Source organism: Bos indicus x Bos taurus, chromosome 14 (genome assembly GCF_003369695.1).
Source record: "Bos indicus x Bos taurus breed Angus x Brahman F1 hybrid chromosome 14, Bos_hybrid_MaternalHap_v2.0, whole genome shotgun sequence".
NCBI lineage: Eukaryota > Metazoa > Chordata > Mammalia > Artiodactyla > Bovidae > Bos > Bos indicus x Bos taurus.
This window is the reverse complement of record NC_040089.1, coordinates 30,981,225-31,005,302: the sequence shown is the minus strand read 5'-3', so window position 1 is coordinate 31,005,302 and position 24,078 is coordinate 30,981,225. Positions and strand designations below refer to the sequence as shown.

General features: G+C 43.8%; 1 protein-coding gene across 3 annotated transcripts in view; it reads right to left on the bottom strand.

The window, feature by feature from the left end:
• Nucleotides 1–23,856, bottom strand: part of ADHFE1 (alcohol dehydrogenase, iron containing 1) — a 32,978-nt gene extending 9,122 nt beyond the window's left edge. The window contains exons 1-13 of one of the 3 annotated variants that reach the window (XM_027561093.1): nt 23,750–23,856; nt 21,043–21,080; nt 19,123–19,169; nt 17,327–17,380; nt 16,926–17,080; nt 16,417–16,613; nt 14,450–14,527; nt 13,077–13,182; nt 9,043–9,195; nt 6,806–6,904; nt 3,717–3,795; nt 3,449–3,545; nt 867–1,024 (exon numbers count right to left, since the gene is read on the bottom strand). In XM_027561093.1, the coding sequence (XP_027416894.1) occupies nt 867–1,024; nt 3,449–3,545; nt 3,717–3,795; nt 6,806–6,904; nt 9,043–9,195; nt 13,077–13,182; nt 14,450–14,527; nt 16,417–16,613; nt 16,926–17,080; nt 17,327–17,380; nt 19,123–19,169; nt 21,043–21,080; nt 23,750–23,805 (1,317 nt within the window). In that variant the 5' untranslated portion in view covers nt 23,806–23,856. Of the gene's footprint in view, nt 1–866; nt 1,025–3,448; nt 3,546–3,716; nt 3,796–6,805; nt 6,905–9,042; nt 9,196–13,076; nt 13,183–14,449; nt 14,528–16,416; nt 16,614–16,925; nt 17,081–17,326; nt 17,381–19,122; nt 19,170–21,042; nt 21,081–23,413; nt 23,661–23,749 lie in introns of those variants that run through there. The other 2 variants (XM_027561094.1, XM_027561095.1) reach the window with 2 other exon arrangements.
• Between the last annotated feature and the right edge of the window lie 222 nt (nt 23,857–24,078).

Here is a 24,078-nt window from a genome sequence, read left to right as displayed (position 1 = left end):
GGGGTGCATTTATCTTTTTGAATTAGAGTTTTTATCTTTTCTGTGTATCCTTACAGTGTTTAAGTGATCCTTGCTTTTCCCATCTTGGATAGGAGGACTTAGTGAGTGCTCTGGACCTGGTAAGCATGGTGGCATCTCATGGCTCTGAGCTCTCTATTTTATGGTAAATTACAATGAACAGGGTCTTGGGCTATTAGGTTCTGGTGCTCTACCACCTGGGTATCTGATCTTAAATGGAAACATCCAAAGGGGAATAAACTCTCTTCATAAGAGCCTTGAGAGGGGAAACTTTACATCTGTTATGGTTCTACCACGTAAAGGACAGCTGCTAGGTTTAAATTCTTCAGGAACATAAAAATAAGACCCAAAGTGACACAGATATGTATACATATGTATATGTATAGAATCTACAAGATCTAAAATAAGTTAAAAAGTGATTTCGTCATCATCTTCATTTAAAGGCCATGTCTGTTCTTCACAAAGTAGTAGAATTTGTAACTCTATACTGGCAAAGAACATTAGTGATCCTTTTAACTTCATATAGTTTCATAGGGGACTCTTGAAAGAGCAGAAATGGAGAAAAGGGAAATAAATTCTGCTATACTCGAAATAAGCTTGGTTGTTTTTGTCTTAAATTTTTGTAAAGGATCCCTTCGTTACATCATCAAAGCTTCACACAAGCCACAGTTTATGGAAGAAGAAGGGTGAGGGGGCCTTGACCCCTTTCAGTGGGGAAATGGGGAGCTGTTGCCTGGTGTGGGTAGATCTGGGTTTCCATCTCCCCCTCTAAGATGTCCCAGATGGACCCCGTCTCTCCTGCAGCTCGGTGCTTCTCAGACAGGAGTGAAGATGGCTGTGTCTCTTACCTGGGGCAGCGTTCCTTTCACCAGCTCGGGGATGTCGGCCTTGGAGTAGCCAATGGCAGCCAGGCCGTCATCCACATCCAGATCGAATAAGAATTTCCGCAGCGTGTCTGCCAAGACAGGCCCAGCATCTGGCCTCCTGGCAGTGCGGGTGTCAGCTCCTGGAAGACACAAAGCACTGACTGTAGCGAGAGGGGGAAGCCAGCCCTGGGTGTGATTCAGCCCCAGGCTCGCTGAATTCATAACCTGCTGCCGGCTCCCTCACCCCAGGACAAGGGCGCCGCTGTGCCTCCCCGTGGAGGACCGGCCCAGCGGCCAGCCCCGCCAGAGATGGGCCAGCCTGGGAGCCCCTCCAGAGAGGAGCCGGGGTACGGGCTGCGGGCTCACTTGGCTCTCACATCTCCAATGGGCAGCTGGCCCGCTGTGTGGTGGGAAGAAGAGGAACAGAGCCAAGAAAAGAGGCACAGGAAGGAGACCAAGAAAGAAGGCTGGCGTTTGGCTGAGGAGGATTGAGAAAATCTGTAGGAGAAAACAGTTTATATAACTTTCAGGACTTGGAATCTGCTGACATCTAGAGGTCTATGCTTTCAGTGTCCCTTCTCACAGTCACAGCTGAAGAAAAGACAAGCCCTGTGCAAACACCTTGTGAGACAAGACAGAAGTTCAAAAAACTCTGCCACTGACTGCCAGAAAGGAGGAAAATGAGATGACAAATGGATTCAGTATGGCCAGAGAAGGAATATATCTCCTGTCTATAGCTAGAGAATTGTTTTGGGCTCTGTTGCCAAAGGGCAAGTTCCTTTAAATATCTTTTACAGAACCTTTCAGGCAAATTTAAGAACAAGGAGTCTTTTAGAAAGCAGTATTTAATATGTAGGAATGGCAACCCACTCCAGTGTTCTTACCTAGGGAAATCCCATGGACAGAGGAGCCAGGTGGGCAACAGTCCATGGGGTCACCAGGAGTTGGGCATGACTGAGCAGTGAACTTCAATCATATCAGTGAATAAGGAAGGAGGCTGCCAAGGGTTGGAGGTTTGCAAGGGCAGAAGATGGTTGGATGGTATCATTGACTCAATGGACATGAATCTGAGCAAACTCTGGGAGACGGTGATGGACGGGGAAACCTGGCGTGCTGCAGTTCATGGGGTCGCAAAGAGTTAGGTACGACTGAGCGACTGAACAACAATTTGGACATGGTTACTAATTAATGCACACAATCATAGAGATGTCAGTCTGGAAGGGCCAGGGGGTTCTGCCCTCAGCCAGGGTGGCAGTGACAGTTCTCAGATGAAGAGAACCAATCCCAAACCCTTAGCACCCTTGTCCCTCATCTATCCCAGCTAGACACATTCACTGCCAGGAAGGGAAGCAATCTGCGAACAGATTGTAGCACTATTTATTATCCAAAATGCCCCATGCTATAGTCCAAGTCCACTTTCTCTGTATTGGTCAAAAAGAAACTAGTATGTATGGTGTGCCTCCATGTAGATTAGGTTTAGCCTCTCTGTTCTCTGACAGAGAGAGCTGTTTAAGAAATCCAGGAAAAGGTATAAATAGAACGAGATACAGAGCTAGTTGGGAGAGCAGCTGGACAGAAAGTAGAGCTTGCCTGACAAGACCAGTCTGTATTACATAGAGGTAGCTCAAATGTGGATTAAGTGGAGGGTGACACACGAAATGGGGTTTATGAGGTTTTTATGTTCTCAAGATTGCTGCCATAAAACACACCATCCAAACCTCCAGGTTTTCATAAGAAGTGTTTTAGAAAAAAAGAGAAGGTAGGAAAGAGAACAGATGGGTATAAAGTTAAAATGATCTAAGATACATTATTGATTTTGATTACAGGGAATCAAAGTATATAATGGCTAATTTCCCAGATGGCTCAGTGATAAAGAATCCGCCTGCCAATGCAAGAGGGGACGGTTTGATCTCTGGGTCGGGAAGATCCCCTGGAGGAGGAAATGACAACCCACTCTGGTATTCTTACCTGGGAAATTCCAAGGACAGAGGAACCTGGTGGGCTACAGTCCATGGGGTCACAAAGAGTCAGACATGACTGAGCGACTGAGCACACACAAAGTGATCATAAGTGTATTTCTTGTAAGATTCAAAAGGCACTGTGGGTATCTTATTATAGACATGATTTATCAACAGAATAGCAAACAGATTCTTCTCTGGGGAACTTTTTATGAAGTTTCTAGTTGTTTAGGTTCTCTATAATTGGGAATTTACTGTTACTTCCTGATTTAGACTCACTTTATTTCCTATTAAAACAAGAATCACTAGTAACATGAATAGTATACAGAATTTAACTTTCCTTGGAGATAAAAACAGTGGAAATATTATTACTATAAACTTAAAGTAAGAAATACCTAGTTCCATTTCATTGCTAATAGACTCTTAGAAACACAAAATTACAGAATTGTAGTGCTAGATAGGAATCTGGGAAGGTCGCTGGCATTTTATTATTAGATTATCTCAAATCAGTATTTTTGGTATTAGTCTTTATGGCTTATCTTCAGAAACAATCTTAGGAAACGCTCCATAGATGTGGGTCACAGAGTTATGATGAACGGTTCATACCCAATATTTCTGCCACTTCCAAGTGTCGCTCAGGAAACATCTGTGATGTAAATGTGAACACTGCTGGGGAGGTGAGCACCACAGAAAGGCCATGAGGCTGGGGAGAAAGGAAACATGGTGACTGCTGGGGCAAGGCTGGTCTTCAGCCTAATATTCTAGATATTAAATTACTTTATCCTGTATTCCAAACAATCAAGAATTGACAAAAAACACTGATGGCAATTGACAGGAATCTAAGATTAAATTAAGGCATTTATTATGATTTTACCACCAGGGGATGATCCACATTGTAATCCTTTGCTTTATAAGTCTTCACTAAGCCAGAAATTGGGTAAGACATTCCATGGCTAGAAAAAAAATAAAGTCCTTATATTGATATATATCTAACAGTAATTTAAGTTAACAATACAAAGATACTCTTATGGAAGAGCCCCTCACAGTCTCTTGACAGTATCATTAACCCACAAGGTTAGATGTTCTGTTTTCTTTGATTCCTATAAGGATATATTATTATGCAATTGATATTTGGCATATTCATTGACAAAACTACTGAAATGTTCAAAATCAAATGTTGATAGAACTACACGCCATTAAAAAGTACTGACATAGAAGTTGCTCCTTGAGCACATTGGTTAACCTTATGATCTTGAAGAAATCAAGAATTCACTTTGAAGTGTTTTTTTTTAAACAATCTTCAGGGTATGCATTTTCTATCTTGCTCGGCACAGCCTTGGCAATGTGCTCCTTCACAAACTGAATATGTTGGTGGGAGTTTTATGAACCAAGATGTACTGTGCTAGACGTGCAAGCTTGTTCTGCCAGCGATCCATCTTGCCAGTGATTAATACGTTCTTTTAAATGCTACGTACTAATGGGAACTGAGTCATACACGATTATTTCAGTCTGTAAGGCTATCGAGAAAAGGCACCATGGTTTTCATTTGTGGGGATTTTTTCTGTTTGTTTTAATGGGAAAACTCTCAAATTCTTAGTGAACAAATAGGACAATATAATAGTTTATAAGATGACCCAGGAGATAAACACTGTGAGAAGTTAATATCTTTACAATTGATATTTTGAAAATGAAATGCTTTACAATAGTAAAAGGGTCTGTTAGTCTGTTAATGTGGGTTTTATTGGATTACTTTGTTCTTAGTAAAAAATTTATATTTCATAGAAAGATGAAGTGTTTTGGTGAATTGTATGGTTATCCAAAAAAAAGATGCCCCATGCCTGTCATCACTCATAAAGCAGATCAGAAGGTATAAGCTCTCTGAGTTGTTGGATAGGAACGTGCTTTACCATTTTCAGGCTCCATAGTATTCAGGAAATTATGGCTTGGTGTTCTTCCACTATATGAAAGGATTCATGTAGCTTTTAAAGTACCTTTCTAACAGTATCCAATATTTTAGTTTGATTTCTCTTAACCATTGTATATATATATTTGTTGTAAAAAATAAAAATGATCCATAATCCTATTTCTTCAAGATAACCATTATAGAATATTCCCTTCTAGTCTTCTTACACATATCTTTAATTTATGATTGCATTGTGCATTCAGTTTTAAACACTGCTGTTGACTTAGGGCTTCCCAGGTGGCGCTGGAGGTAAAGAACCTGCCTGCCAATGTAGGAGATGTAAGAGACACAGGTTCGATCTCTGGGTTGAGAAGATCCCCTGGAGGAGGGCATGGCAACCCACTCCAGTATTCTTGCCTGGAGAATCTCCATGGACAGAGGAGCTGGTGGGCTACAGTCCATGGGGTCACAGAAAGTCGAACATGATTGAAGCAACTTAGCATGCATGCATATAGTTACTTATTATTCTTTAAAAATACTTTCCCATATAATTTTTACTCTTTTAAAACATTACTTTTGATGGTTTATTCTTTGAATACTGAAATTTAGTTAACCATTCCCAAACTGTTGGGAATTTACGTTATTCTTAAAATTTTCAATTATAAATAACTTTTTAGATGAATATCCTCATAAGGAAAGTCTTTGATCATATCATGAGTATTTCTTTCAGCTACATTCCTAAAAGTAGAATTCATGGGGCAAAGGGTAGAGACATTTTCCAAGCTCTGGGTAGATTTTGCTCATTTGCTTCTTAGAAAGGTGCCAATCTGTGCTCCTCTCAGCAGCCGAGTTTGAGGGTGACCATTTCATTGCACTTCCCTAGCAAAGGCCAATTCTTTTAAAAAACTTTTTATTTTGTATTGGGATATTGCCAATGAACAATGCTGTGATAGTTTCAGGTAAACAGCGAAGGGATGCAACGATACACATACATGTATCCATTCTCTTCCAGACTCCCCTCCCATACAGGGCAAGGGACAATTCTTAATTTTCCATGTTCACTGGTTTTCAATTTTAAAGCAACATACCAATACATTTCTGATCAAACAGATTAATTCTGGGCTATCAACAAATATTCTAATTCCTTTCTTTTTGAGAGAGATCAGAAGAAGAAAATCCTACGTTTGGTGTTTGAAAAATCCATAACAGGTGCCAAAGATGTGGAGAAATCATAACCCCCATCCACTGCTGGTGGGAATGCAAAACAGTACAGCCTCTTTGGAAAACAGCCTGGCAGTGCCTCAGAATGTAAACACAGAGTTACCACGTGACCCAGCAATTTCACTCCTAGGTATATACTCCATAGATGTGAAATGTATGTCCACAGGAAAACTTATACATGATTATTTATAACAGCACTATTAATAATAGCCAAAAAGTGGAAACAACCCAAATGTCCATCGTCTGATGAGTAAATAAAATGTGGTATATCCATGCAATAGAACATTACTTGGCAAGAAAAAGGAAAGAGGTACTGATAATGTGTATGGGATGAACCATGGAAACATGATGCTAAATTTAAAAAGCCAGACAGAAAAGACCACATATCATTTGCTTCCATTCTATAAAATGTCTGGAAAAGGCAAATCTATAGAGACAAAGTAGATTAGTAGTTGTTTAAGACTGGGGGTATAGGAGGATTGGTGGGTGACAGTTAAGATATATGGGATTTCTTTCAAAGGTGATAAAATGTTCTAAATTGATTATTGTAATGGTAGCACAACTTGTGAATATACTAAAACCCACTGAATTATAAATTTTTAATGGGCAAATTTTATAGGGTATGAATAATATGTCAATAAGGCTGTTACCAAAAAGAAAAAATAATCTATGACCCAATAAACTGCATTTGAGCTAAGAAAATATTATGGGACCCTAAGTTAAATTTCTTTTTTCTGTAGCATGTTTAAAATCTTACAACACATCCCAAATGATAGACACTAAAATAAAATTTTAGAGCAATAGCTTAGGTGAAGAAATAAAATCTCAGATTTGCTCACCATAGATGAACACCAGCATTTCCAAAGCCAATGCCAGCAAAAGCACTTGCCAAGTGCATATTAGACCTTGCTTCAAGATCATCAGGATTTCTGATAGCCCTGTGGATGATATAAATACATAACAATAACATATCAACATTGGCATTTCCTACTGAAATATAGAGCCACCTTAGAGAAAGATCTGGGGGAGGAAAAAAAAAACACTACTCAAACTGAAGAAAAATTAGGCAAGTTATTCAAATGACACCTTGTCTTCTAGATGAAAATTGAAGGGAAATGTATTTTCTCATCAGTGGCTGGAGCAAAGGCATATATTATGCCGTCAGGCTGCTCATGTGATAAGAGTACCAAGGGAAGAAAGCACTGACCCTTAAACTGCAAAAGCTGCTCTAGAAAAGTGCCCTGAGACTCATTCTTCTTCTTCACTTGTCAATGACCTTGACTGTGGTTGTGAGTGGACCTAGAGTAAACACATGCTCAGGATGCATGGGTCTAGGCTAGTTAGATGAAGTGAGTCCCTGTCGCCTGGGGGTACCCACAGGCCTGACTAGCTGCCCAGACATCATGCTTTCTGTGGCACCACCCAAACTGGACCCACTGGAGACCTCTTTTGGTATCTGCAAACCGCATGTTATTTTTATACTTTTTACTGTGGAAGTGGCATGTTATTGTAGGGCGAGCCTTCGCTCACTCTATCCCTCCCCAGTGCCATATGGGAAAGGCAAATTCTCAAAGGCCGCTTTCAGATGTAGTTGAGCCTTCCTGCTTCCAGGACCCTGCCCCAGGGCGGAATGCCTGAGACAGCCAAAGGAACCACTTCCCACTTGCTTTTCTGTGATTCTGCCTGGAATAAGGGTTCCTGCTCTGAAATAAAAATGCCACAGCCTTTCTCCTTCTTTTATCTGGAATAGTCAGGCAACTGTCTCTTTCCAAAATCCAGGGTCAGTTCCTTATTCCCAAATAGCAAGATGAAGTAGTGGATGGTGGAGTTGTGGCCTCTCCTCTGTCCGTTTTGCCCCCTCACCTCCCACTACTGCTCTGCCGAGCCTGTGTCCCTTCCATACATGGTGACCGGCCATAATCTGTATCCGCTTCTATGCAGACAGATGTTCCCTGATGCCCCCACGAGTCCACGATAGTTCGTGATCCTCTCCCAGATCTGTTGCAAAATGTGGTCCTAGACCCCACCCCTCCAGCCAGAGGAGGCCCTGTAGTTACATCTAGACCAAACCTGCCCTCTTCTTTCCCTCCGTTGTGTATAAATACAAAGATGAGTTTGACTTTGCCTAAGTCTCAATGTCTTAGGGATCACTTTTCATCTCTAAGTGTATCTTTGCTCTCTCATGAGCCTATTAGGGCTGTTTCATGCATAAATCTTTCAAAATCTTGTGGGAATCTTTTCAGGAAGACTTTTCTGTCTACACATTTTTTTCTTTTTTCTTTTTGGTGTGCCATACAACATGTGGAATCTTAGTCCCTTGACCAGGGATCAAACCTGCACCCTCTGCAGAGGAAGTGCCGAGTCTTAACCACTGGACCACCAGGGAAGACCTGACATTTATTTCTTAAACTGAGGTTCATGTGCATTTGCTTATGGGTCGACCTTGTGTGCTCCTGGACAAGGCCTGATGGGGCAGGACCAACATCTGTCTCGTGGTTCTCATTTCTGCCCTTGGTGACCAAATCTCAAAGGACCTCCCTCAGCTTTGGTTTTGAGGTTTTGATGAACAAACCTTCTGCATGTGCTGTGCTAAGTTCCTTCAGTCGTGTCTGACTCTGTGACCCCATGGACTGTAGCCCGCCAGGCTCCTCTGTCCATGGGATTCTCTAGGCAAGAATACTGGAGTGGGTTGCCATACCCTCCTCCAGGGGATCTTCCCAACCCAGGGTTCAAACCTGTGTCTCTAATGTCTCCTGCATTGGCAGGTGAGTTCTTTACCACTAGCGCTACCTGGGAAGCCCCGTAAAAAACCTTCTAGCTGCATCCTTTATAAATCAGGCTCCCATGTTGTCCCCATCCTGGGCTTTGCCTTTCTAGATCGAGGGATCTGGTTTTCATCTGTCCCCTTGGGGCTCCCTCCAGAGGTTGCTGGTCTCTGGTACTTCTGTATGCACCGTGACTGCTTTTTTGGGTGAACAGGCTTGCTCAGGACATTTCAGGATCTAGCGAGCCACATTTCATGAAGGTGGAAACTGGTTTTTTTTTGCCCTGTTTCTGTCCCTTCTGGACAACATACCTCTTCAGATACTTGGCAACGATCCGCAGTGCGTGGACTGCCCAGATGTCACTGATGGGGTTGCTGCCCTGGTAGGCTGGCCGAGTGATAGGGCTTGAAGGGCAGGGGCTCCGCATGTGATATGGGAGGGCAGTGTAGGACTCCAGGGCGTGGCTAGCAGGGAATAGTCAAAATACACAGTTGAAAGCATCCTCTTTTTCCTTCCCTTCATTCAGATCACAAACTGCCTCGGAATGCTTGGTTCTCACTCCCCCGTGGATATGCCTTTGTAGTGCTGATAATCACAAGGCCTCTCACTAATCTGTCTCTTGTCCATGACAGTCATCACTTATTATAGAAATTAACACAGTGACAGAGGATGAGATGGTTGGATGCTATCATCAGCTCAGTGGACATGGGTCTGAGCAAACTCTAGGAGACGGTGAAAGACAGGAAGTCTGGCATGCTGCAGTCCATGGGGGTAACAAAGGGTCAGGCACAACTGAGTGACTGAAGAACAACGCAGTGAAGTTGACATTAACAGCACTACTGTGTTTTTGACCAGAATGTGTTAAGATTACATATGGTTCCTTTCTAGTACCAATATATCTTTATAATGTTGAATTTTTAAACATTTAAGTTGTGTTAAGAAAAGCATTAAATCTGAAAAATGACTTCCTTCTAAAGTATATTTACCATTTTAAATCCTCCCTTTATCAGATCCCATATTACTTATCCAAGGAGGGTCATAATAGTTATACTAGCCTCCAATAAGAGTGTAGTGCAGTGGGTCAGCTCCCAGGTGTGAATTCTGGCACCAGGCTTTCCCACTGTGGGCCTGGGACCAGCAGAGTCACCATCCACCTCGTGATTCTAAGATGAGGATAGCTCATAGTATGTCTTTCTTCATGGTGCTGATGTGAAAATTGACACATGTAAATTACTTAGCATATCGTAGCAGCACTTTGTAAAGTTTATCATTCACCATTATTATTAATGCTTGGCCTGAAAAAAAATCTACTTCTTTTTCCTATAGGCCCTAAATTCAGGGTTGGCTATTTTAAGAACAAAGTATCAGAGTTTTCTTTACCTACCAGCCTGCCATGAATTCTAGCTAATCAAGTGCAGAAGATGGGAATAAACATAATCATCCAGATCAGTGACTCATCGGGAACACAGTGTAACATGAACTGTGTGTGTGAGTAACATTCTCAGTCTTAGAATGGAGAGTTTACTCTCCTCTACATGTGAGAGGCAGATAACATCTTTTGAAACAAAGTATTAGAACTTCAAAAAGAATTAGTTGGTAGACAAAAGCTATGGGTTTGTGGTTCTAAATAGGAAATGTGGGCAAAGCAGTAAGGAGGTGTCCACGTGGGGGGTGGAGGGGTGGTAACAAGCCTGCCAAGGTGGAGAGTTGAACCTCTGCCCATTGTGTATCTGGATTCTGGGCCCAAGACTGGATCTGTCTTTCAGGGGTAGATTCACTGAACTGAGCTCACAGAAGTGTTAGTCGCTCAGTTGTGTCCAACTCTTTGCGACCCCATGGACTGTAGCGTGCCAGACTCCTCCATCCATGGGATTTTTCAGACATGAATACTGGAGTAGGTTGCCATTTCCTTCTTCAGGGGATCTTCCCGACCCAGGGATCAAACCCAGGTCTCCCGCATGCAGGCAGACTCTTTACCACCTGAGCTACCAGGGAAACTGTGTAAAACTTGGAAGTCTGATTACTGATTTCCAACAAGAAATAGAACCTCTGTCCATGACTGTCCAGTGCTGTGGGTGGAACCCACTAGGTGTCCACTGTGGTCAGCATGGTAAAGAAAATCATTTCCTTGGTGGAGAGTATTCCTATTAGCCTCTTTACACTGGAGACGGTATTTTTGCTATGACATATCTGCTCATTTTTTTATAACCTGTCAGGGCTTACTTTCTCTCTGGAAAGAAACTGCTTCACTTTAAATTCCATATGCCATTAATAAAATGTATTTTGAAAGAAAAAAAAAAGAGAAAATAGAACCTCTGAGGGGGGCAGACATCTGAGTCTTCTAGATGACATCTATTCTCCCTGTTGTCAAAGCTGTGGATGCTAATTTATGATCACAAGGCCCATGGAGCCCTAACCAGGGTCACTGCTTCTAAGGTTGAATATATGGGTATGTCCATCTTCAGTACAGGCCACTGGGCCTCGGGGGCAGACTTCTCCTTGGACCACGTGTGCTCTCCAGTGGTCAGTCCTTGGAAGGGCCGCTGCCATCACTGTCTTTTGTTCTGAACTCACTCCCCTCCCCTCTGATTGACAGCAAAATCTTTGGGTCTGTGGGTCATTCACTTACACGTGACTGCTTTGGTCTGTTATATTAATATATTTATTATGCAGTTCCCAGCTAGGGAGGGTAATCTCATTTCCCTTATTTCCAAGTTATTAGAGGACAACTCTCCAAAGCACTGACAACATCGACCAGGATGGAGTTGGACACAGTTTTCTCCCATTTCTTGGCAGGCAGCGTAATGCAGTGAGAAAAGCAGACCATGGACTGGGATAGACCTGGACATGAACCCGAACTCTGCTGCCCCCTGCTCGTGTGAATTTTACTCAGCAGGTGTTAACTGAGTACCTATGACGTGACAGCCCCTTTGCTAAGGGACAGGGATGCAGAAGTCTGTAAGATGGTCCTGTCCTCGCCAAGCTCACAGTACGGTGAGAGAGACAGCATGCAGAGAGGGGCATCTCCAAAGCAAGGCACAGCCCCCCAGTGGGGAGGAGCAAAGCAGAGTGGTTCTTGAGGAGGCGGGGCAGTCAGCAAAGGCTCCATCAAGGGCAGGATGCCCCAGTGGAAATGAAGGATGACTTCTCCAAGCAGATAAAGAGCTGAGCTGAGCACTGGGGACAGTCCAGGGCCAAAGAAACTTGGCTTTAGACAGGAGGTGTGGAAATGCAATGAGAGACTGATAAGGTAGAGGGGCATGTGTGTGTATGTGTGCAGTGGTCATATTGCATTCTGGAAGCTTCTTGAGGCCAGTATGGAGGACAGATGGAAGGAGTATGGGATGTGAGCAGAAAAACTGATGAGGAGGCTGCTGCACTGGATCCAGGCTTGAACTGAGGTGGGACCATAAAGCTTGAGAGCAGGGAGCAGATGGGAGAGATTCAAGCAGATGAGGGTGAGCTCTGTGGCTAGGTGTAGGCACGAGACAAGGGATAAGCTCATACTATGTCCTGCTGCTCACTAGGGTAAGGAACCCAGGAGGAGAAGCTGTGAGGGGTAAGGGGGTGGTGGTGAGAGAATGGTCAGATTTCATCAACTCCAAGATGCCATGCATTATAAGATGCACCATTTTTAAAAAGTACCACTGAAGAAGAAAACCATACTGCATGCCGCAGATATACAGATATGCCCTGATTTCAGAGATGTTAAAATGGGGGAAGAAATATACATGTGTAAATGGATGGTAGTCTTTTGGGGCCGGCTGAATGTGAAGTGCCCGTGGGTCCCTGTGATGCCACTGGAACAGAGTGCCCAGAACTTGAGCAGAAACACGGATGTGGGAGCCATCAGCACATGGCAGCTAAAGCCAGGAGAACACAGGCTGTGGCTCTGGGCGAGTTGCTAAACGTCTCCAGTTCAGTTTTCTTTTCCGCCTGGCACAGAGATGTGGGGAAGTGATGATGTGTAAGTGCCGACAGTGAGCCTGTCCAGCTCAGGAAGTGGACACTCCTGTCCCTGCTCTCTTCCTCTGGCTGCAGCCCGGGGGCCCTGGGTTGATGCAGCAGAGGCGGTGCTGTGGGCTTGAGATGCTGCATACCTGTCTCTCTGATCCCATGGTTGCAGCTGTGGCTGGCCCGGTCCAGCAGCTTTGTGACTCACCCAGGACCTCACCTCCTCTCTACAGTTTCAGCCTTGTCATCCAGGCAAGGAGATAATGACAGCCAAAGCCAGGGTGGTTGTGGAGCACAATCACTGAGAGCTTAGTAAGTGCTTTCAGCAGTCAAGTGCTGTGCATTGACCCGAGTCCCCGAAAGAGCCCCTGCAGGGGGCCTGGGTACCTACCAGAGCACATCGAAGCCACTGTTGGCGACCACCCGCTCAGGCATGTGCAGGGTGTGTAGAGGATCAATCAGGCCGAGTGTGGGTTTGATGGCTCGCGAAGCAATGCCTAAGACAGGGATTTGCAACACAGGCCACAGGTATGGACACAATTTTTTAAAAAATCTAATAACTTTAGGGTAACAAATTATCCTAAAAAAATCAAAATATGAGATAAGATTCGGTCTTATTTCTGCTTCCAAGGAGCAGCGGAAAGAGATCTGGAGTCAGAAACCTGGGAATTTCAGGGCAGCTGAAGCTCCCTGCAGTTTACAAAAGCCACTATCCCATCTGGTCCCAGCTCCAGGTTGTAACTATAGTGGAGTATTTATACCACGCAAACACTACAACTCAGGGCTTATTTATTCATAAAACTCCAGAGAACTGGTTTACCAGCACACTGCTGGTTTGGGTCCTGGCTCTGTGACTTACTGCGTGACACTGGTACATGTCTGTGCCTTTCTGAGTTCTCTCTCTGAGATTCTCTGAGTTCTCTGTAAGAACAGACTCTGGTGACACAGGGCCTCCATCCCTCCCAGAGATGTTGTAAGGACCACATTAGATAACATGATGGGGAAGTCTTTAAAAAAAAAATGTAAGGGAGAATTTAAGTGTTGCTTACTATTATTAGTATCTTTAACAAGGTCACAGGATAATATAATTTAATTTAAAAAGAGAAGTTACCATAAATGTGCAGTTCATTGCCAGTTTGTTCTGCTACAAAGCCCTGGAAGAAGGATGCTGAACCATCTCAAGGAGAGGGACATTTCTCCCAGATCAGCTGAGAGTTGGAGAAGATGATAGGAAACAGATGACAAAGAAGGCAGACGGCAGAAGAGTGGGTACTTGGGAATGGAGCTGGAGACATTAACTGGGAAGAAGCATGAGGGAACTTTCTGGAGCAGTGGGAATATCTATATTTTGATTAGGGTGGTGGGTACATGTGTGTATATATATTTGTCAAAACTCATCAAACCAGATTCTTAAAATTATACATTTTATTATTAAAAATCACATCTCAAAGAAAATGAGTTAGAATGTAAAAAAGCTGGGAAAGGGAATAACCATTTGTCATTGATATACAGTCACTAACTTGGGCAGAAAAATGGCCCTGGTTCATCGCATTTCAATCTGCTTTTGTAGGTAATTCTCAAAAACAAGATTATTAGACTGCTTCATACTCTTATATGTATCTGGGAAAAGAAAGAACATGTGTCTATGTGCATACTCTTTCTTTAATTCTGTAACTCTTTGAATTTTAAATATTAGGATTAAAGAAAAGGGTGTGGAATTGAAAGCTAAGAGAACTAAAAAACATTTATAGAGGAAGTTCTTACCAGTTTTTACTTTCAAGTGTTCGTAGTCAAAAATGGCAACTCCGGTAGTTTCGCTCCCAGTGCCTGAGGTAGTTGGAACTTGAACAACAAAAAAATTAATTTTAATAGCGCATCTAAATAAAGGTCAGTGGAGATATTTAATTCAGCCTCAGAAGATAAGGAGCAAAGTTAGAGAAGAAAGCTTTGTTGCTCTTGTCTACTCGCTTGATGTGTATCTGTGTTAACATGTATGTATGCTTAATGTGGATGGCTTCCCGGGTGGTGCTAGTGGTAAAGAATCCACCTGCCAATGCAGGAGACATGGATTTGATCCCTGGGTCGGGAAGATCCCCTGGAGGAAGACACGGCAACCCACTCCCAACCCATGGCAACCCAAGTATTCTTGCCTGGAGAATCCCATGGACAGAGGAGCCTGGCGGGCTATGGACCTTAGGGTCACAGAGTCAGACACCACTGAAGCAACTTAGCACACACATGCTTGATGTGTATGACTGTGTCTGCATTAACATGTGAGGAATAGCTCTGATACCTGTGCTGGCATTGGCTTTCTGGCATCTGTCTTTAATGTGTGTGTGCTGGCATTAATACTCAGTATATGTGAGGTACATGCCTACATTAACATGCATGTAAACCTAATGCATGTATACTTGATATGTATGCATGATGCTTGTATCTGTGTCAGCATGTATGTCTGATGTCCATATGGTGCTAACATGTATGTATGCTCAGCATGTATGTACCACATCCACGTTTGTATTATGCACATGTGTGTTTAATGTGTTCATGTGGTATCTGTTTCTGTATTAACAGGGAGGCACTCTGGGAGCCCTGGTCTCCCTCAGGGCTAGAGTTTAAGCAGCTGCAGCTTGGAATTCAAAAGCAGACCTCTTTCCATCTCTGGGAAGAAAGCTCATATTTGCCATCTCTAAAAGACATCTTTATTCCCCCTTGGCAGCAAGCACAGTGACACCCTGCCTTTGCTGGGCTCTGCGGTTTTGCAGTTCAGTCAAGTTTCTAAACTTTACTAATCACCCCTCTGTGTGATACTGACACAGTTTCACCACAGGGCTCCAATCTCCAGACATCAATTATGCTGCGCCCCACTGATCCCTTGTTCACGTCAAAGCCGTTCATCTGCTGTCAACTCACTCCTGTCCCAGCACAATGGGGCTAGGGGAGGAGTGGGGAAGATAGAAGACAAGACTTTATGCTGATATTTTCCAGTTAGGGCATTTGAGCTGTAAGGCTTTAAACAGTGATGTGCCGACAGCAATAAAATGGAGGAAAGAAAAGACCAAAAGATCCCCAGGTCTGTGTGGATCAGACGAGGGAGCATGATTTGGGTTTGCGTGTCTGTGTCCTGTGTTGCCACCGAGCAGATGTCGTCCAGCGTGACAAGGCTATGCTGGCCACATGTCCCGGGGCAGACAAAGCCCCAGGTCAGCTGAGGAGCCATCATGTGGAAGAAAGGGTTGAGTCAACACCAGAGAAATGACAGCAAACATTCCCCTTAAACTCCCAGATGCCAAAGTGGGACAAAACAGAGAAGGGCTCAGAAGACAGGCCTGCCCAGAGAGGGGTCTGAGCATCTATAAACACTGACCTTCCTTATCCTCCAAAAAGTGACTTCATAGCTGAGCTCTGCAGACCCCTACCATTGACCCAAACTGCCTCTGTCTGTGCAGTAATGAAGACCAGAGACTTCCCAGGTGGCTCAATGGTAAAGAAATCTGCCTGCCAATGCAGGAGATGCGAGTTTGATCACTGGATTGGGAAGATCCCCTGGAGAAGGAAATGACAACCCACTCCAGTATTCTTGCCTGGGAGAATCCCATGGACAGAGGTGTCTGGAGGAGTATGGTACATGGGGTCGCAAAAGAGGAGGACACAATTCAGCACCTAAACACCACAACCAACATTTTTCCTAAGGCCTCTTGTCAATTGCAAAATAAACAGACAGTGTTTACCTGCGATCAGAGGTTTCAGAGGCACAGTCACAGGCTTTCCCTTCCCAATGGGGGCATTGACGTAGTCTAGGAAGTCAGAGTCAGGGCTGGATGAATACAGATTAGCGGCTTTACAGGTGTCTATGGTGGAACCGCCACCCACGGCCAGGAAGGCATCGAAAGCTCCCTTTTTGGCAAATTCAATGGCTTCCATGAAGCTTGGAGAAGGGAAAATGAATGCCATTATGTCAGGACTTCCAGAAATAAATTGCCATGCCATTAAATAGGGCTTCTCTGATGGCTCAGACAGAGGAGAATGCACCTGCAATGCAGGAGATATGGATCCGATCCCTGGGTCGGGAAGATCCCCTGGAGAAGGAAATGGCAACCCACTCCAGTATTCATGCCTGGAGAATTCCATGGACAGAGGAGCCTGGAGGGCTATACAGTCAGGCCTGGGGCAAGTTTCAATCAGCACTGATATGTATTGGCTTCCGCTTAAAGTAAATTTAACAACAATAAAAGAATACCTTGTATCAGTTGGTTCCACTCTCACATGATCATAAACCTTAAAGTTTATGCCATTCTTCACTAGGGAATCCATCACTGTCTGTACAGGAGGGAGTTGGGAGAGGTTCTTGTCTGTCATCAAACAAACATTTTTAGCACCCATGCTTTGTAGGTCCTACAATAAGAAAAATAACGTATAAGTTAAGTTTGATTGCACAAGAAATGTAATAGACACTTCTCACAAAATTAACATTAAGTCCAAAATAAAGGACTCCCATCCAAGGACCAACCAGGCCTGACCCTGCTTAGCTTCTGAGATCAGATGAGATTAAAACAAAGGATCAACAGTTGTTAATCTGTGCTTGTTGTAAAATATATCTAACATTTACAGTAGAAGACTGTAGAAATCTTAAATACTTGCCATGCCCACTTCCTTTGTAACTCCTGCTCCATATCTAATAGTTGAAACAGCCATCTGAGGAAAAATAAAAGATTTAGGTGACAGGTGTTTGGAGAGTTGATTATTTCATTTCTAAAACCCTGAAACACTTCCTCATTGTCTAGATAATAAAGTATATATGCCCCAGCATGGCCTTCTAAGTCACCCCAACTGGCCTCACACACATCACACTTCTTTAAGCAAACATTCCTTCCAGATACACTAGAATTATGTATTTTCCCCCAAACATTTCATAATCCTCATTTGTTTCCTCAGCTTGACATGCCTGTCTCTTCTTGCCTCCACACCTAAATTAATTCTTCAGTATCTTATTTTCCAATGTTAATGTTGTCTTTGTGTATTTTTCATGCCTTCATCCACTCATCCAACCATTCATCTCTCCAACCCCTATTGCATGCATTTATCTGTCCCTCCATCCATCCATCCATTCATCCAACCAACACTGCTGAGTGTCTGCTATGTTCCAGGCATGTGCTAGGCTCTGGTAATACAGCTATGAAGAAGACAAACATGGCTTCATAGTTTACAGCCGAGAGAAGAGCTTTTATACTGATGGATGATGGGTTACTTTTGGCCTGGAGACATGCTTTGTTTGAACCATATTATGTTTAGATTTCTTTTTTTGGTTTGGATAGTAACTCTCATTATCCAATTAAAGGAAAAAAACAAAACAAAACAATATGACCATCTGGATTTCTCTCTCTCTTGAATAATCAGGCAGCGTGTATGCACGCTAAGGTGCTTCAGTCATGTTCGACTCTTTGCAACCCCATAGACTGTAGTGCACCAGGCTCCTCTGACCATAGCATTCTCTAGGCAAGAATACTGGAGTGGGTTGACATGCCTGCCTCCAGGGGATCTTCCCTACCCAGGGATCGAACCTATGTCTTTGATGTCGCCTGTACTGTCAAGTGGGTTCTTTACCACTAGCACCACCTGGGAAGACCTCAATCAGGCAGTACTGGCTGCATTCCAGTGTGGCAGCAACCAAGTGGGGCTAAGGGCAGATTGCACCCTTCAGATGGGCCTGTACTCTCAGCCAGCTCAGCCCCATCGTCCCAGTCTGCGCCTGGAATGATTAACTGTCAGGCCTCTGGTCACATTTTAATTTATGATCCCTAAACTAGGAGGAGACAGAGATTTAACATATAATTATGTAATCACAGTGTGATAAAAAAATTCATCAGAATTAATTGTTCTTTTATTCCTGCTTCAAAGATTACTTGAACCTCTTTGGGGGGCTGTTATAGTTACAAAACTAAAGAAGATTCATCATACAACATATATGATGGAGTCTGTAGAAACGGGAATCTGTCCTGTTTTAATGGCTGTACAGAAGACAGTATTCTAGGCATTACTCATGTTACCAGAATATTTATATTCCATTATCCTGACAAAATACTTTGCTAAATAGGTGCTGATCAAACAATAAGGTTAGGGAACATCAATTAATAACAGACTTCAAATGAGATAGTAATGCATTAGGGAAATACTCTGGTTGTATTTTTTCAGGTCATTCATAAAAGAATGAATGAATAGGGACTTCCCTGGTGGTCCAGTGTCTAAGACTCTGCTCTCCCAATGCAGTAGGCCTGGGTTCAATCCCTGGTCAGGGAACTAGATCCCACATGTCAAAACTAAGAGTTTGCATGCTACGACTAAAAAAAGATCCCACTTGCTGCAACGAAAATCTGGCAGCCAAATATTATACATACAGAAATAAATATTTTTTAAAAAGAATGAATAATTAGATCTACCTCGAAGGCATAATCTGTTGTTTTCCCAGAAGGTGAAAGTCCAGGAGCTAGAAGTACAAAAGTTAGCATCAGAGTAGGCCTTAGAAACAGAGCAAAGATATTGCTATTTGATAGTAAGTTGGGATTTCAGCAGTTGAATGTAAATATCTCCTTTGAAGCCTTACTTAAAATACATTTCTCAGTTTCATTGTTGCCTATTCAATTCAAATTAAACTCTGCATTTTAAGACAATGTAATGCTAACTTGATGCAGACTGTGAAAATAAACTTATTTAAAATCTTTTCTCCATTGAAATTAAAATATACTTTTAAAAACATAATGAGTAAAAATCTGCTAGAAAAAAATCCTCTAGATGCTTGGAGTTTGATTATTATTAGAGAACAACTATTAGTACATTCATTCATTAGAGTCCTGCTTACACTTCTTTAATAACTGTGATTATTTAAATAAAACTTCTCTCTATGGAGGGTGCTTATCACACTAAGATATTTTTCAAGCTTATGCCTATGAACTATTGAGTTTTCTCTGGGAAATTTAATAAACATTTTTATAAATGGATATTTCTTTGCAAGGTGCCAGGTTTAGCTGTGGCAAAAAAATTTTTTTTTGTCTTATTGGAACAACAAGAAGTCTCTAATTAGTGGATTTTATCTTTGTTTTCATCTACTTATTGTTATCAGTCTTGACCAGTCATAAGATTGGAAAAAAGTCTATGGAACAATTTTCACTACCATTTTTTTTTAACAAGACAAAGAAAGGAGACCACAACTGGATAACAGTCTACCTTTGGTAGAGGGCAAGGGTATCCTTAATCGTATTTCAAATTTCTTTGATACTGACAGGCTTTAAAGAAATTGTCTATTACTCCAGTAACTAAAATTTAGGAAAAGACATAAACTGGATCTTAGAAAACACTGAGATTATCTTTCTCTAAATTACTAATTTTATTGTCCCAAATAGGAAACATTACTGATTTGTTGTTGAAACTAAGTTAAGAATTGCAGAAAAGCAGCTGAAGACAAAATTCTGCATGTGTCCATGAGGGCTGAAAAGGCATAGCATGCTTCTGCTTGGTAGTTGGCTGTTAAAGACTGGGGTGGTCCCTTGGCTGGTCCTAAAGAATGAGTCACTCTCATGGCAGGAAATAGTCCTTGGTTAGTTACTCTATCTGTTCTACTCCCAATCAGCTTCTTGGTGAATTTCTGCTTAGGCTCCTTTTTCATCCCTTACAACTGTTAGGATGTGACCTTTTCTCCTAAGAGGTGAAATCAGTTTTTGTGGCACTATAATTCATGTGACATTCTGGGGACATGTTGAACTTACAGTGAGCTCCTGCTGTTCACTGTGGACAATGGACTTGGTAAGGATTAAGATGTCTGTAGGAACCGAAAACTTTTTGTCATTTTTAATTATTAAGAAATAGTGTTATTTTAAACATCAATACAATTTTTTTTTCCTTCTGGGAACCACACTGTTCTTTAGACTCTTTTTTGCAATGTATTAGAATCTTTCGAAGATTTCAACTTAATTCTATTTGATGAACTCAGACCATCCTAATATCCTATTTGCATTACCATTTTTAGCTTTGGCACATAATTTTATTTCAAAAAGAAAGACATTATAAATAGCATTCAGCTGACATAATTAGAACTGCGGTTGTTCAGTTGCTCAGTCATGTCCAGCTCTTTTGCGACCCCATGGACTGCTGCCCTCCAGGCTCCTCTGTCCATGGGATTCTTCAGGCAAGAACACTGGAGTGGGCTGCCGATCCTTCTCCAGATAATTAGAACTACATGTTACCAGTTTCAAGAGCAAAGCAACCATCTGCATCAGTCTTCCTCTCACATGCTTTGACTTTGTCCAAATGCATTGCCAAATGTGGAAATTGAAATTGCGGCTAGACACAAAATGTATTATTACCTTGGGAATAAGTATGAGAATGACTCGGGCACTGGCATCTAGGGAATCAGAAAAAGAAAAAAGAGAGTGAAACCAGAAAATCTGAAGCTAGGAAGTTTTAAAGTAACATACATTGCATTCTAGTTTTAAGATGCTTTCAAAGTAGCGGCTATTGACAAACACTGCACGATAGAAAAAGCCAGAAATCACTATGGACAAAAAGCCAACTCAGAGTCTTTCCAGCATTGTAGGGTTATTCTTCTGCAGCAGTTAATGACGTGGGGAACTGAGATGAGTGCTCCTGGGCTACAATAAAGTTTAAGATGAGGTCTCACTTCTTACTAGGTTAGGAGCCTTGGCCAAATTGACCCAGTGTTAAGGACTCGCACCTCAGACCCTACTTCTCTCCTCCTGAACTTTCCTTGTATTTTCCCATTGTCTTCAGGGTGTTCAAACAGGCTCTGGGCTGCTTCCTCTGGAAGCCCTCAGTGGCCAGTAGGCCCCCTCTGGTCACCACGTGGCGCCTCTGGCCTTTCTCGGCTCCAGGATTTCCTGCTCTCCGTGTCCCCCTAAACCGAGATCACACCTGTCACCTTCTTCTCCCCAATCCCTTACCTCAGTCCGCTCCTCTACAGATATCCCATGTGTTCCTCTTTCTAGAGGTTCCCTCCCTTGACTTCCACATCTTGGTCGCCTCCTAGTCCTTGGTCAGTCCCATCTCTGGCTTCCTCTTCTGTTTACCACCATCCGATTGAGCCTCGCAAAAGGGTTTGTGTTTCTATTGCCCACGGGACCCTGTCTTGGTGGGTCCCGCAGGTAAGCGCGTGCATACCCCCCACCCCACCATCCCCGACCGCCGCCTGCAAACTTGGACTGAAAACCTCTGAGAAGGGAGAGGGCAGAAGGGAAAGGGGAAGGAAGGAAAAGCGTTAAACTCAATGATAGTCAAGATCTCAAAAACTCAATTAAGTGAACACGGGCGTGGTCGGGTGTGAGTCGCCAGCGTGAGTTGAGGTTGCCATCTGGTGGGCGCCGCGGAAAGCGCCACGTGTAAGGGTTTCTTCTGGAGCATCCCGGAGGGCCTGAGTCATCTGCAGGCTCCCGCGGAGAAAACCGAATAATGCAGGGTCCCAGAGTTGTCCTTCACTTGGCATTACCTTCTAGGTCCTTCGCTGCTTTATGCCCCTCCAGGACAAGAAGAGGGGCTCAAAGGGAAGGAAAATTCGACACTGTGGGAGGACACTCCGCTTCTCTTTTTGTTATATAATTTCCAAGCTCTCAGGCTATCTCAATTCATCATTTCTACTCCTCAGTTGTAGTCTGAATTCCACCCCCTCTTGCCTTCTTTGGACCTCCATCTGTCCCCTATGTCCCATCCTTCCCCTTACTTGATCCTTGTTATCATAGTTAAGAGTTTCATGCTTAAAACTCTCACCCTCCTCTCCCCTCTGGCTTGCTCACCCTCTGGTTTCTCTCTTCCTCACCCACATCCTGTTGACTTCATTTCCTTGGCCTCCTGAACTCTGCAAAGTTACAGCCAGGCTCTCATCTACACACCTTCTGGGTCTGGCACAATAATTTTGACTTCCTTCCTGGTATCACTGATAAACTGGCCATATCTTAGCAAAGGCCAACCTCTCCCCTGCACACTAAATCTCAGCTCTGCTCAGCTTCTCAAAACATCACTACCAACAGTTCTTCCTTTGCTCTCCTGCATCATCAACCCCCTCACCCACTACCCCCTCCCCCCACCCCAACCCAGTTTGGGATTGACATGTACACACTGCTGTATTTAAAAATGATAACCAACAAGGACTTAACGTATAGCAAGTACATAGAACTCTGCTCAATGTTATGTGGCAACCTGGATGGAAGGGGAGTTTGGGGGAGAATGTATGCATGTATATGTGTGGCTGAGTCCCTTGCGGTTCACCTCTGTCTTCACATCCCTCCCTCTCTCCTGCACCCTCTGTCCTCTGCGTTCTGCACAGACCCCTTTCACCCGTGCATGTGCTCAGTAGCTAAGTCATGTCCGACTCTTCGTGACTCCATGGACTGGTCCTTGGGATGTTTCCAAGCAAAAATACTGCAGCAGGTTGCCATTTCCTTCTTCAGGGGATCTTCCCCACCCAGGGATCAAACCCGGCTCTCTTGTGTCAGCATTGGCAGAGATTTCTTTACCACTGTGCCACCTGGGAAGCCCCAACATAAGGACATTGCATTGGCCAGGAATCAGAACCCAGACCTCCCACGTGGAAGGGAAGAATGCTACCACTGAACCAATACCTAACTTCACTGCTATCCCCTCATGCAAGTCTCTGCTAACTTTAAACTGATCCAAAGCCTCTTGTCCTTGTATCCCCAGCACCTAGAATAGTTTCTGATGCATTACCATACACTCAGTATGTGCTGGTTGGATACATGCATTTGTCTTGGTCACTGTGCCAAGCTGTCCTCTGTCTGCCTCGACTGGGACCTGGAGCTCTCCTCTCTCGACCTTAGTTTCAACGGTAGATCAGACGAAGTACAAGCGGCTGCTTTTGGCTCCTTGGCTACTTGGCACACTGACAGCGGAGTCCAGGCCGCCGCGCTCTGCGGTACCGCGTCCCGGAAAAAGATCCGAGGAAGAACGCGCGGGCCCGGGCGGGTCGCTCCCCGGGGGCTGCGTGGGCTCGGCCGCACCCTCGGGTCCCCTGCCTGCCCGCCGCCCGTCCGGCCCCGCACTCACGCTGCGCGTTGCAGAAGCCTCAGCAAGTGCACTACCCGAGAGCGAGCGGCGGCCATGGCTGAGCCGAGTCTTCCTCCCCCCGGCGACGCCCCCTCCGCCGCCGGCCAATCCCGGCCTCCGCTTCTCCTCCGCTCACCCCAGCCACAGCGCTTGGCGGCCGAACATTTTCCCACTAGTTGAAGCTACGGCTGCCCCAGCTGCAATGTCTCATCGTCCACCTTTGAAATTGCCATACAGGTAACTGCTCTGTAGGGTTTTGATCTGCTCTCCTGTCTCTAGATAAAACGCTCTATTTCACAAGGCAAGGACGTGGGGGAGGGAGAAACAAG